The following is a 14059-nucleotide window of genomic DNA, read 5'->3' as shown; positions in this document are numbered from 1 at the left end:
ACAGACCCCCATCCACTCTGCGGCCCCAATCCAGAGAGGAGTATCAGGTTGACCTGTCCTGGGTCCAAGCGGGGACCACCTATCCTGGCTCAGAGCCACTCCTGAATAAGTTCAGGGGGCATGTTTAATTAGGGTAAAAAACCCTAACTAAACATATGGCAGGGAGGGGCAGTGGAAGGAGATATTGCTTTCACCCCCACCAACTGAGAGTGGGGTTGATTTATCTTTCACAATGCTGTTTGCAAAGGGCTTTCCTGCAGCAAAAAAGCATTCCCCAATATTGTCCCCCCCCTTTACAAAACAGTATTGCGAAGGAGGATCCTGGAAGAAGCTGTTTTGCAAAGGGTTTTTCCTGCAGGACGGTCCCTTACAAAACAGCACCCCCATCCCTGGAAGATTGCTGACTCTGTTCATTAGGCAGGAAGGAAAACCTTGGCTGCCACTTCTTCCAGCTGATGCCCTGCCCCATGACAGCCCCAGTTTGCTCTGGGTCATCAAGTATGACCTGTAGCTATCTGTGGCTATCAGAACCTGATTTGGCCAAGGCCCGTGAATGTCTTGGGCTCTGCCTCTAACAATTCTAATAGGCAAGGACACCTGTCTTGGCTCATCTGACCATGCCTTGAGGAGGAAGAATGACTTAAGAAAACAGAGAGTGTATGTTGCTCTAGTAGCTTGTGACAAAACTGGGGGTGGGATTGTCATGCCAGCCCCTATGGAGACTGGTCCCTACCCCCAAGATCCCTAAGGGGAGGCATTGAGTGGGGTTATGTTGGGAAACTAATCCTTGTGCACCCCTTCTCCCAAGTTAAGGTCTTTGGCTGATGCCAAGCACCTTAACTAGTTGTGATACTGCATTATCAGGTTGTGTCCTGCCCATCATCAAAGGACTCAGTCGCAGAACCGTCTGTGTTTTTTTCTCTTTTTATTAAAAATATAGTTACATCAAAAGCAGTGCACCTCATTAACCTAACTACGCTTGCTAGGAACTCTGGCCCTAAGCTAACACTGACTAAGCATGTGGCGCTAAGATGTTGACTCAGCAACGGGGTCCTCCTCCTGAGTCAGCTTAAGTAGGCTTGGATTGCGCGCACATGCAGGATCCACCTCAACTCTCACTGTTGAACTTCCTGCCTCAAGCGCCTCCGAGTGTGGGGTGTAGGTGGTTTGATCTCCAGCTCCCCCTATGATGGAGGGGGGCTTCTAACAATCAGTTTGGGTGTGGGAAACTGGGCAGGGCTAGCCTGGGAAATGTCTAACATGCCCGGCTGTGTCTCAGAGGAGGGCGGCAGGGCATGTCCAGTTGGCGAGTGTCCGATGAACCAGGTGGTGATTCTGCAGGGAGGTCAGGAGTGGGAGGAGCTGAGCCGTCAGAGACGGGGGTTGGGATGCCCTGTGAGTCCACCCCACTGTCATCCCCCACCCCGGGTTCCCAATCCAAGTCTTCATCATCTGACTCGCCATCAACTAGCCGCCTCCCTTCTGCCTGGCTCACAACAGGTTGGTTGGTTTTAACAAACCCTGGTAGGTTTCCGCCGAGGATTGAAAACTTGGCTGTTTAGGCGGGCCTACGGAACTCCTGGGTAATCTGGTTTTAGTCTGTAAAGATGTGGGGGGGGATTAATTAGAGACTGATGTTAATATGTTGTATTTTAATTTTATGTACGCCGCCTAGAGTGGCCGTTAATTTGGCCAGATAGGCGGCTTAGAAATAAAATTTTATTATTTATTATTATTATTATATATTGTATCTTGCCTAAAAGTTCAAAGTTGTTCTTTGAAAAAATGGGGGAAAATGTAGCATGTGATGCTAGGTCATTTGCTATGAGAGAGACAAAAATGAAGCTAAATCCTTCCAATCCTAATTAACCATCCATCAGCCCAAAATCCATAGCAAAGGAATTAACCAACAAAAATAACAAGGCTGCAGAGTGGGGGGAGGAAAGAAAAAGCAAATGCAAAGGCCTTGGAGTATGCTACTATCAATAGCCCAGATGTGGACTAAAGAGGAGCAGTCTCCACTTGGATCTGTCCTCCTGGTTGCCCCATTAGTGGCCAACCAGCACAGAACTTAATAGCTGGAGGCCAGGGGTTAAGCTATGGGTGGGGCCTAGAGCCAAGAAGTGGCAATAGCCCCACCCCTTAGCTTCCTCCACCTGCAGACACATCACTCTTACATATTGGGCAGAGTGTGATAGGTACACATACCTGTTTTTTGCACATGGGATGACAAATATGTTTACAAGCATATGAGTGAAGCAATACCAAAAGTAAAAGGCTCACTAAATTAAATGGGAAGAAAACCAGCCACTGGCTATTAAATATAAGTAGCAGAATTATGTTTCTAGGATAAAGTACCCTTTAAAGCAAGTCATTATTCAGTAAGTGAATTATTCAGGAGTCCCGTGCATCCTGCTTGCTTTCCTCTGACATAATTCCAATTGACAGTGTGCACCGTGTACTGCCTGGATATAGGAATGGGGAGTATTTCCAGTGACGTTAATATATACATGTTGCAAATACGAGCCAGTGTGGATGCCAAAGGGCAGCTAGGTTGGGCCCAGGCTGAGGACCCGGCGGCCCAGAGGGGCCCCTGAAGGGTCCCTCGTTAGGGTGGGAGATTAGCTCTCCCCTTCCGCGATCCGGGGTATGATCCCTGCTGTGGATCACAGGAATGGAGCTTCCAGACCGCCCTCCCATTCACTCGCTCCACCTACCTCTCTCCTGTGTTCTGCTGCTGCATGTGCAGGGCTGCCATCAACCAAGTTGATGACGGAGGCTTCTTTAAGGGGCTGATACCCCTATCACCATTTTGCTTGATGGCAGGCATGTGTGTGCACATAGCGTACCGTGCATGTGTGCCATCAACCAAGATGGCGGCAGGGGCATCAGCCCCTTAGAGAAGCCTCTGCTGCCATCTTGGTTGATGGTAGCGCTGCTTGCACAGTGCTCACAGCAGCAGATCACAGGAGAGAGGTAGGTGGAACAGGTAGGAGCTGTGCCAGGCTGGTGCCCAATGACCCAGTCATGCCTGGCATCGGCCCTGATAAGAGCTATAGTTTGGCTTGAACTCCTCAGTGTGACTGATCCAAACTAGAAGTCGCATGGGAAAATTCTTATCAGTATCCCCCCCACCCTGTATAAAAGGTTGAGATCAGTAATGAATGAGTGGGGGAATAGCTCTCTCATCTTTTCCATGTTTGTGCTGAAATTCAGCTGCCTCTAGATCTTTTCCTCCTTCACGTACAAAGTACATGCAACTTTTTCTCATAGAGAAGGATGATTTTGAATGGGATGGTGGCTAGCGTAGAAAGGATCAGAAAAGAACCTCCATTTTCTCTGCTTTATAATCTGGATTGCAAACTACTGAGGTTGCCTTTCTTTTTTGTTTCATTTTTTTTAAAAAGCCCAAACTAATATGCTTCTATATGTAATGGCTAGTTTGGTCCATCATGTTTGTACACATTCAGAATTGGCACTAGTTTGTTTTTTCCCCCTTGTTCATTCCCCTCCCCGCTTTCATATGAGGCACTCCTTGCCTTTGGGCTCATCTACACAATGGTTTAGTGTGCATTTGGTGCTACATCTCCTTTTGATTTGCATGGTTCACATGACGTTACTGGCAGACAGAAGCTATCACACAGTTTCCCCCCATAAATCCGTACTAATCCAATCCGCTGATAATATGAAAAGTTTAGATCAATACAGCTCCACTCTGCTCCACATGTCTTTGAAGATGGTTTGCTTCAATGGTTTTTAGTGGGCGGGTGAATCATCACTTTCAGCTACTCCCCTTTCTCCGCCCACTAACTCTCCCATTAATGCCATTTTGTTTCTGGTGGTTTATCTAGTTTTTTGACTACTCTGTCCTCTCCCCTTCACAGTTTGCTGCAGCCCTGCCTTCTTTCCTCTCTTTCTCCCTGAGTAAACTTCCTTCATTCCTTGGGAATTGCAATTGGATTTTATCATTCTTTCTCATATTCTCTATCTTTGCAGAGAGAATTTTGAAATAACATCTCTCTGTGCCTGGTTTCTGTGGTTTTTTCTAAAAAATCTAAAGTGGATTTTTTTTTTAAAAAAAGTCACATAAAAATATCAATATTGATATTTTCTCAAAATCAATCAATAAATAAAATTTAAAAAATTTAAAATATTGAGAAGGCTGAGGGGTGACATGATTGCACTCTTTAAGTACCTGAAGGGCTGTCACATAGAGGAGGGTACAGATTTGTTCTCTGCTGCCCCAGAGGGTAGGACTAGGTCTAATGGTTTTAAGTTGCAGGAGCGTAGATTCAGATTGGACATTAGAAGGAACTTCTTGACAGTAAGGGCAGTTCGGCAATGGAACCGACTGCCTAGGGAGGTGGTGGGATCCCCTTCACTGGATGTCTTCAAGCAGAGGCTGGACAGCTATCTGTGGGAGATGCTCTAGCTGTGGATTTCCTGCTGTGAGCAGGGGGTTGGACTCGATGGCCTACAAGGCCCCTTCCAACTCTATGATTCTATGATATCAATATTATATTGATTTGTTTTTCCAGCAGGGAAAAATTAACTCAGAAAAAGCAAGGGGTGGCAGAGAAAGGGGGGAGCTGATGACCCTACTTCTTTTCAATTGCCAAACTTCAGGAAGCAGAGGGGGCAGGAGGGAGTGGAAATACTGTGCATGTCAAAAATATTTGCACATGCCCAGTAACTGAGCAACCGGAGGGAGTAAAAATGTAAAATTAGAGGGCAGGGCCACAAGGAAACAGTGACACTAATCCTTCCTAGAGGAATGCTGATGTGTGAATGGAAACAATGGATTTGAAGCTACCATTGAGCATGAAGTGTGGACCTTACAAATGTATTACGAAAGTAAAAATAGTCTATTTGCTACAAAGAAATGCTCCCATGTGGATAAGCCCAAAGACTGAACACCTGGTGTGGCATGATCATTGCTTCCTGAGCTAATTGTCATAGAATCATAGAGTAGTAGAGTTGGAAGGGGCCTATAAGGCCACTGAGCCCAACCTACTCAATGCAGGAATATAAATGAAAGAATACCCGACAGATGGTTGTCCAAATGTCTCTTTAATGCCTTCAGTGTTGGAGACCCCACCACCTCCCTAGGGAATTGGTTCCATTGTTGTACCACTCTAACAGTTAGCAAGTTTCTCCTGAAGTTCAGTCGAAATCTGGCTTCCCGCAACTTGAGCCCATTATTCCGTGTCCTGCACTCTGGGACAATCAAGAAGAGATCCCGGCCCTCCTCTGTGTGGCCACGTTTGAAGTACTTGAAAAGTGCTCTCATATCTCAATCTTCTCTTCTCTAGGCTAAACATGCCCAGTTCTTTCACTCACTCCTCATAGGGCTTTGTTTCCAGTCCACTTATCATCCTCTTCACCCTCCTCTTAACCTGTTCCAGTTTGTCTGCATCCTTCTTAAAGTGTGGTGTCCAGAACTGGACGCAGTACTCAAGATGAGGCCCAATCAGTGCCGAATAGAGGGGAACCAATACTTCACACAATCTGGAAACTATACTTCTGTTAATGCAGCCTAAAATAGTATTTGCCTTTTTTGCAGCCACGCCATACTGTTGGCTCATATTCAGCTTGTGATCAACAACAATCCCAAGATCCTTCTCACATGTAGTATTGCTGAGCCAAGTATCCCCCATCTTATAACTGTACATTTGTTTTCTTTTTGCAAACCTTTGGTTTGTACCTCCCTGTCCGCCTTTCATATCCCTTACAGTATTTCAATGGCCTGGTTCTCACATAATGCTAAACCATGGTTAATGTTAACCATAATTAATAAACCCTATGGCTTAATAAACTTTAAAGCTGAGGCATCCAGCAGTTGCTTAATTAAACCATGACCCTGCAAATACAAGCATGCATTTCAAGAACATGACTGTGTCAAATGATTACCAACACTTGGTTGCCAATGCAAGGTTTATGGACCTCTCCCTGCTGTGAACACAAGCACAAGCTCAGGGACAGCAACAGGAATAAAGATTTTGCTATTATCTTCACTCCTGCTGAAGTCTGGTCATGATGTCTCTGGATTTATCCCTGATTCTGCCCAAGTGTCAGGATTTTGAAATCAAATGTTTTTACCCCTCCTGTACTCAACATTTGCAGTCTGGCAGACTTGTTGCTGGAATAATAATAAATACATCCTAACTGCTGCTGGATTTATACATGATCAATGTTATTTTGGAGTTTAAAAAAATTATTGCTGGAAGCCCTGGGCCCACATTTTGGAAAGTGTGCAGCATAAATAAAAGCAGCTGAATTAAAAAAAAAACTCTGGGAAGAATATGGCCCTTGGGTGGGGGAGGGGGTGGATTTGACCTTCCATTTGAGTGACACCCTGAAACAGGAGGTTTGGGAAAGAGACATCCATTAGCTGCTAAAGTACAAGTACCTTAAAATATAGCACATAATGCTCTGAATGTGGATTTAATCTACCTTTCCCTGACAAGACTGTTTTCCAGAAAGCAAAGAATTAAAGTACTCTTCCCTACCCTGGTTTTGATTTTATTTGACTAATGTGAATTAGAAAAAGCTAAAAATTAAACACTAACTTGATACTTGAGTACTTCAGTATTTTTACTGCTAACCTTTAAAATACGATGCAGATACTTTTGACGGCAGTTATAGGAATTTTCAAAGGTAAAATTGGCTACAGGTGGGCACTTCATTGTTTGACTGCAGTCAGAATATATTGAATCCTGAGCATTCTAAAAGTCAAATCTAATGACTGATGAAATTGACAAAGCCAGGTGTCTTTTTTCCCCAAGAATACAAGTACGCAGAACTCCACAAAACCTACTCTTTGTTGTACTGTTGCTTTGGTTTCTTCAAAAAAGCAGTGCAGAACACCTTTTTATGCTGCAAATTTCTGCGTCCTCTGCTGTTTGTCTCTTTGTCTGCCAAGCTCCTTCCCTTCTCTCAACCCTCTCCTATCTTTTAGTCTGCTGACACTAAAATTACTAGGCCATCATTGTGCCTGTGGAAGGTTTATCTTATGAGTTACACATGGAGGTAGGGCAATCGGTAGGGGTCCCTTGGTGCATGTTAACGTTGCTCACATCCATCCCACCCACTGCTTTTTCAAAAAAATAATCTCAAATCTGTTTTCATATTGTTCATACAAATATCTCCATTTAGACACACAGAATCGATGATCAGCAGTGAGCAGATGAAATCTAGCATGTTAACATCTGCCTGAAATTAAATCCAACTGCTCTGATATGTCCCCTTTTCAAATAAATGTAGAGCTGCACAGGAAAACAGAAGAAATGGGACCCATGGAAGAATATGGGATGGAAGAGATAAAGGCAGAGAGGAGAGATATACAGATTTGCTAAATTCCAACACAGAAGATGATCTGTTACTCTTAAAAGCTCCAGAATACTGCTGCTATACTGAATGAATCCTTTCTCCTCTGAAAAGTGGTTATGGCCCATGAGCCTTTCCTGTCTCCTGTAATTTGGTGTTCATGACTTCCATGCAACTCTACAAGTTGCATATTGACTTAGTTAGGATGAGAATAGCCACTGTCCTACCCTCCAACTCCCATCAACCCCAGCCAGAAAGGCCAATAGTCAGGAATGATGGGAGTTGGCAGCCAACAACATCTGGAGGGTACCTCGTTGGCAACACCTAGCTTAAGAGTTCTTCTCTGGCTCAGAATCCAGAAATATACCACAATCCTCCTCTTCAAGCTTGTATTGAAAGAGCTGCATTTTTGTAGCTGTGGGCTCAAATTGTTTGCATCCTTGAAGCCTGGATCCCCCCCCCTTATTCAAATACAAAATTCTTGTGATTGTTAGATTACCCTTTGGAAGGGAGATCTCAAAAGTTAGAACTGCATTGAAGAACCTGAGAGCTTGTGTCTTCCCACTGTCCTACAGTCATTATAGAGGGCAGCCCTGATTGGGCTTTCTGTGTGCCAAATACAAACCCTACAGAGGTGTTTAGATCTGGTAGGGGTCTTATATTCATTACCTGGGCAAGCATTTAATGGCTGAGTGAAAAGTTGGGCTGAATTTTATTTGCACATAGAGGTTGCTGTCTGCAATATCTCTTGTCGTATCTGCTGGTTCTGTGTACTGATTTGCTTCAATCTCAGATAATGAGTGGTATTCAACATAGCCCTAAGGAGATGGTTCTATCAGTGCAAGGATTTCTCCTTGCTCAATAGAACAATTTCCCTCTTCTCTCCACCCCCATGTGTGTCCCTTAAATCTGTTCTGGTGTTTCCCTCAACCCTCCACAGCGGATCTGGGAATGGCACATTCAACATAAGGGAGGGGGGAATCTCCTTGCATGAGCACTAATTCTTGTGCTAGCCCAAGAAAGTAGTTGAATGCCACCCAATGTTTTTAAATGTGTATTTATTCAAGTTTTATAAGGAATTACAAATTGTAAACAATATTTAGGGTAGTCCAGCTAAATAGAGGTCAGGGCTGCTGCACCTTTAATAATTGTGTAGAAGGGCTTTTTCAGCAGGTGTGACTTAAATAGGGGTCACCCAAACATGTTTGTTATTCATATATAATTTTAAGCTTAGGACTGTGTTTTATAAAATACAGACAATCTTACACTACAATTGGTACAGAAATAGATTTCATGGCCATCAGGACTTAATTATATTTCAGTTGGTAGAAACAGACAATAAAGGTACTTTAAGGTTTACACGGCTGAGAGGAACAATACTACTAATATTCCTTTGGTACAGGTGGTAGTTATTTATTTGAGACAATGGATTTTTAAAAAACCAGTCATTTTACACTGTTGATATTTTGCCAGGAGATTTATTGGACTGTATGTTTCTAAAGCTGAAGCAATCGAATGTGCAGATGTATCCTTAACATGAGCCAAGATAGGGCAGCCATGTGTCTTACTTTGTAGTTGATAGTCCTCCATTTGAAGGAATCCTCTACCTCCACCTACCTCGGTGTGGTGCCTTCCACCTGTTTGGATTACAGCTCTTCTCATCCCTAACCATTGGCCATGCTGGCTGGAGTCAATGAAAGTGGGGCAAGTAGGGATGGATGAGAATTTTGATTCAGTTCGCATTTCAAGCAGAATTTATCAAATTCGCAATTTCCGAAACAATATAAAAACCGAAACACAGCCATCCTTCATAATTTGCATTTATTAGAATTTTGGGGTGTAGTTCGCCAACTAAACAACATTTACAAAAATGCATATATTAGGGGAAAGTGTGCATAAAAATTAAGACATGAGTGAAAATAACATGCAAAAAGGCATGAAATGGTGAGAAATGGCTTGCAAAAAATGTGTACCTTTGTCAAAACCATCTACAAAAACATGTTTATTTGGAGAAATTCGCACTAAAATGGTGGAGAATTTTCATGAGGATTTTTTTTTAAAAAATTGCAGATTGCTGTAGAAATGTAGAGAACTGAACATGGGAAAAATGAGAAACTGAGAGAACTGAAACAGACAGATCTTTCCATCCCTACGGGCAAGTCACTTGCCAGGAGAGGGGAACCCATTGTAGGGCACTATTTGGCCTATTTCTTTTAAAATGTTAGACCTATGCAGTAATGGTTTCCCCAAACTCCCTATTCGTAGTTAGCAAACTTTTGCTAAATATTTCTCAGGGGAAGGTGTTTCTTGGGACAAGGTTCACCATTAGCAACAGTGGTGGTACAGCCCCCCCTTTGTTGTTTCCACAGCAAGTGGTAACAATGCCAATATGTTGGCAGGCTTACTTCCATTTTGCATCCTTAACAGTGTCCCCGATCTAGAGTCATTCTGAGACACTGTGGGAGAGGGAGGAAAATGGCAGCGATCACAAAAGAATGGTGAATAATATTCTGCAATATAGCCCTCTTTTTGAGTGGTGTATGTGGTAAACTGCCCTGGGATTTTGATTGGACAAAGGGTGACTTAAAAGTGGAACAAATGAAATAAATAAATAGAACAGAGAATTCTAAGGGGAAATTCTTCTGAGAAATTTTGGCTCCTGCCAGCTTGTTATGGTGGGAGCGAGAAAACTCCTATTGTGCTGGCAATGGGAACCATATGTAAGCCGCCTTGGGTTCCTATCATGAAAAGAAAGGCAGGGTATAAATGTAATGAATGAATGGATGGATGGATGTGCTGGTGCTAAGCATGTACAAATATTACAGGGTGTGTGTGTAGCAAAACAGATAAGGCTGTTTCAGTAGTGCGATTTGTGCACTGGCTCTATAATAAGAGCTAATTTGCTTTAAGCCCAGTATTTATATTTCTTTTTTTGTCTCTCTGATATCTCTCCAGAAGCCTGTCACGGCTCCAACTGCAGCAGTAGCAGTATGGCTTCATACAGAGACCTAGTATTTATTTATTTTTCACCTCTTAGAGTTTGAACCAAGAAATAGCAGTCAAGCCCTTTGAACACTGGAATTACCTACCCAAGTGCTCCGTATTGAAATCCCAGAATATGTGTACCACATGTGGCCTTTTCAGGTCCACAGCAACAAGAAAGCCATCAGGACCTATTCTCTGCTTATCAGTGCTACTTCCCTGAGGCACATTTGCATTTATACAAAGATTTTTCAATCACAGCTGAGTTTACATAAGCAAGCTGGGGAGCATAGAATTTCTAGGTAGAAATAGAATTGTTCAAAACTCAGAACATCCCAAACTTAATACCATGGCTTATAAAACTGAATCTCCACAAACTCACAGCAGCTTGCTGAAATTAAGCACTGAAATGGAGTCATCTAACAGTACAAACTGACTTGATCACGTGTTGTCTCCAGGGCCCGCCCTACCGTTAGGCAGAGTGAGGCAGCTGCCTCAGGCAGCAAATGCTGGAAGGCAGGGAGTGGTGGGGAATTATCAGAAGTCAGAGCTGTGTGTGTCATTTGGGCTGCCTTGTGCCACCTAAACTAGCCTAGTGTCCTCAGGTGTAATGAATGATGCTGTTGCATCACCAGTGTTGAAACTGCAAGTCTGGCTGGCTTTTGTTCATGGAATGGGAGGGGATGCCATCTTGCCCTTCACCTCAGGCAGCAAAATATCGTGAGCTGGCCCTGGTTGTCTCTCCCTGATCGGTCCTGTCCTAAAGTTTATAGGTATTCTCTGTTACGTTCTTGTTTATATTCTAAAATTATTGGGGAGACACTTTTTTTGCCCCTTTGTTTTGGCTTTGTTTGCCCCTGTAGCCAAACATTTTACTATCTGTATTACACTTGAGCAGGTAATCCAATTACATCTGCGGGCCAGGCCCAGCTCAAGATTGTTATAAACTGTCAACTTGAAAAGGGGCTGCAGGATTTCCAGCTTTTCCTCTCCCCTCCCCACCTTTTTGTTTTACATCCTACTGGCTGGTAAAAGCTTGTTCACTACATTGTGACATTTTAGTTGGTTTTAATAATCCGTGGATTTTGGATTTCCTCCCCTAATGGACTAACATGGCAGTCAATGCTTTTTGTTTGTTCTTATTTGTTTTCTGTGGTTCAAGCGCAAGACAGACCTGGGAAATTACTATTTATTTGGACCATGTCTGATTCTGAACTATCCAAATTTCACCTTTATTTCCACCACTGCCTGACATCCCCAGCCCTTACTTGGCAGATATTGGCAGCAGTGGAGCTTTTCTGGGCATGGAGGTAAATGTGCTCCTTTGCAAACCAAGCTGCTGTTAAACCCGCATAAGCAAGTAAGTAGGGTCAAGCCAAGTCAATTTCCTGCCTGAGGGGAAGGATAGAATGGCACACACACCCTCCATTCCACATACAGAAATCAGTCAGACCAAGTCTCATGCGGATACCTGTCTGGACATTTGGATGGCTTATATTGACTTATATGTTTAAATAAAGATGGATGCATTGATGGGCATTGTATTTTTAATGTGAGCAGACAGGCTTCCCCCCCTCCCTTTTACTCTTCCCCCTTTTCTTCCTTTCCTTTCTTTTTTTCTTCTTTGTTAAATGTGTATATAACAATAAAATGATTTTTTTGAAAAAAGAAATCAATCAGCCCGAATCTTACTTCAGCACTTGGGATTGGCCAGCATCCTCTTCTTCACCTGAGGACAGCAGGTTCTTAAAGGGGGCTCTGGGTAGGCCATAGGGCACACACAGCTTTGCCCTCCAGCATCTCCTGGTCACTGCTTCCTGCCCCTCAGTTACCTCGCTCCGCCGAAAGTTTGTGTATGTATATTTGACACAACCCCACGACGATTTCTTCTTCTTTGTGCACTGTGCACCTAACTGGGACGCAGTTTTAAAAATTGGATCCCCAGCATAATCTGATATCGGCACGCCCGTTCATTGACGAAGGAGACCGTCTCGCATGTGCCAGAATGTCAGAGGCGCCATGCAGCAAGGGCTGTCCCTGGCACCCGCTGTAAACGCCGCCACCTCCCCGCGTTATAGCAGAGCTGTCCCGCGACAACTTTGCACGGTATCTGCCGCGTCAGTGCCGTTTGAAATGAGGTTTCCTCAAGATTTTCTTTCTTTCTTGGTCTTGGATTAATTATTTATTTAAAGGACCCTAATTATAGCACAAGCCAATGAACAGATCGGCCTCTTCCCTTCACAGACACTACTGTGCAAGGAGGGCTGGGCGGCGGGACCGCGACCACCCCCTGCCAGACGCGTTCATTGGAGGTAGCGCAGTTTGGAGGAGGGGACGAAAAGGCACGTTTCGAACGTTAGCGTTTCTCCCGGCTTGACGGTGTTTTGAGCGTTCTAAGGTTCGAACGCTGAGTGGGGAAAGAAAAGGAGAAAACGCATTCGAAGAGTTTCAGCGTTCTAAGGCTGGAACGTTGCTGCTCTCAGGGTTCGATAGGCAGCGTGCAGCACACGTCTCGAGCCGGACTCCTGCCTTTTCAGTCTCACCCCACCCCCCTCTTCAACTCCCAAGTTTGCCCAGACCAACTTTGCTCGTAGCTTGGTCGTGGGTGACACCCATTTCCAGCCCACTCCTCCTCCTCCTCTCCATTGCTCTCGTGTTTGTTCTGATTTACTTTCTGGGGACGGGCTGGGATTCCCTGGTTTATCTCTGTCCCTGGTGGGGAATGTGGAAATGGCCGGTGACAGGAACCTTGGGGTCTTCTTGTGCCGGCGACGCTTCGGGCTCCTGCTGCTAGCGACGGCCGCTGCCGGACTATGCATTGGGGTCTCCGGAGTCAAGAATCCCAGCTGCCACGAAGTGAGGACGGCGTTTCAGCTCCGGCAGATCGGTCCCATCTATCTGGTGCCCGATGTTCCCACAGCCGGTTAGTATTCACGCTTTCCCTCCCCTTCCCCTTTAGACCAGTGATCTCCTAAGTCTTTCCCCGTGTGGGACACGCTTCACCCCGCTTCCCTATCCCGCTTAGGGCATCTGGACAGTGGTTGTTAAAAGGTAGGTCCGCCTTCTGACAGAACGGGACGAGAGCGGGTGGGAAACGCCGAGCGCGTTCAGAGAGACGCCGACTGAGGCAGCGGAAGGGGCAATCAGTCGGCCAGGCGCAGAATCAGAGAGAGACCGGCCTCTCGGCTGCTTGAAACGTCTGGTCGGAGTTGGTTTGCTTAGGGATCCAACGCTTAGGGATGGGGAGAAGCGGAGGTTAGGGTAAGTTGCCTTGAGGAGGTTGCCGCAATTCCCTGGAAAAACGCTTTCGCGTTGGGATTGCTTGGATTTCTTCCTTTTCCCCCGTCGAGTTAATGTGGGACTCTAGGTGACATGCCTTTCGGGCGCACGCCCCCTTTCCTCTCCCTCCAGTCACAGTCCTCACCGCTCGGCTGATAAGAGAAAGAGGGCAAGCAGAGGTGGCTGGTTGATTGCAGGGGGACATGGAAGGGACAAGATTGGGACCTCTGTGGCACTGCAGAGAGAGAGAGGGCGCTGCTCTCTGCTGACCCAGAGGCGTAGGCGAAGGCAAAAGCCAGAGGTTTGTGCAAGGAGCATCATCCACTTTGGGGGAGGGGGTGCAAGTCTGCTTCTCCCTACTGTGCTACCAAACAGAGGTAGTGCTGGCTTCTGCTCCCTCATTCACTCTGGATGGCCCTGCCAAGCCCAGTCCTTCCCAGTCTGCTGCCCAAGGAGAGAGAGCGGGCACTAG

At 45.2% G+C, this 14059-nt stretch overlaps 1 protein-coding gene across 10 annotated transcripts in view; it reads left to right on the top strand.

Moving 5' to 3' along the window:
• The first annotated feature begins 12422 nt into the window (after nucleotides 1-12422).
• The window catches only part of LOC133389305 (glypican-5-like), a 699994-nt gene continuing 698357 nt past the window's right edge, over nucleotides 12423-14059 (top strand). For 3 of the 10 annotated variants that reach the window (XM_061636699.1, XM_061636703.1, XM_061636705.1), the window contains exon 1: nucleotides 12424-13231. In XM_061636699.1, coding sequence (XP_061492683.1) covers nucleotides 13039-13231 — 193 coding nt within the window. In that variant the 5' untranslated portion in view covers nucleotides 12424-13038. Of the gene's footprint in view, nucleotides 13232-14059 lie in introns of all 10 variants that reach the window. The other 7 variants (XM_061636700.1, XM_061636697.1, XM_061636704.1 and 4 more) reach the window with 4 other exon arrangements.

This window comes from Rhineura floridana, chromosome 7, assembly GCF_030035675.1.
Source record: "Rhineura floridana isolate rRhiFlo1 chromosome 7, rRhiFlo1.hap2, whole genome shotgun sequence".
NCBI lineage: Eukaryota > Metazoa > Chordata > Lepidosauria > Squamata > Rhineuridae > Rhineura > Rhineura floridana.
Note: the sequence above shows the minus strand (reverse complement) of the source record. Positions and strands in the feature narration are given on the sequence as shown.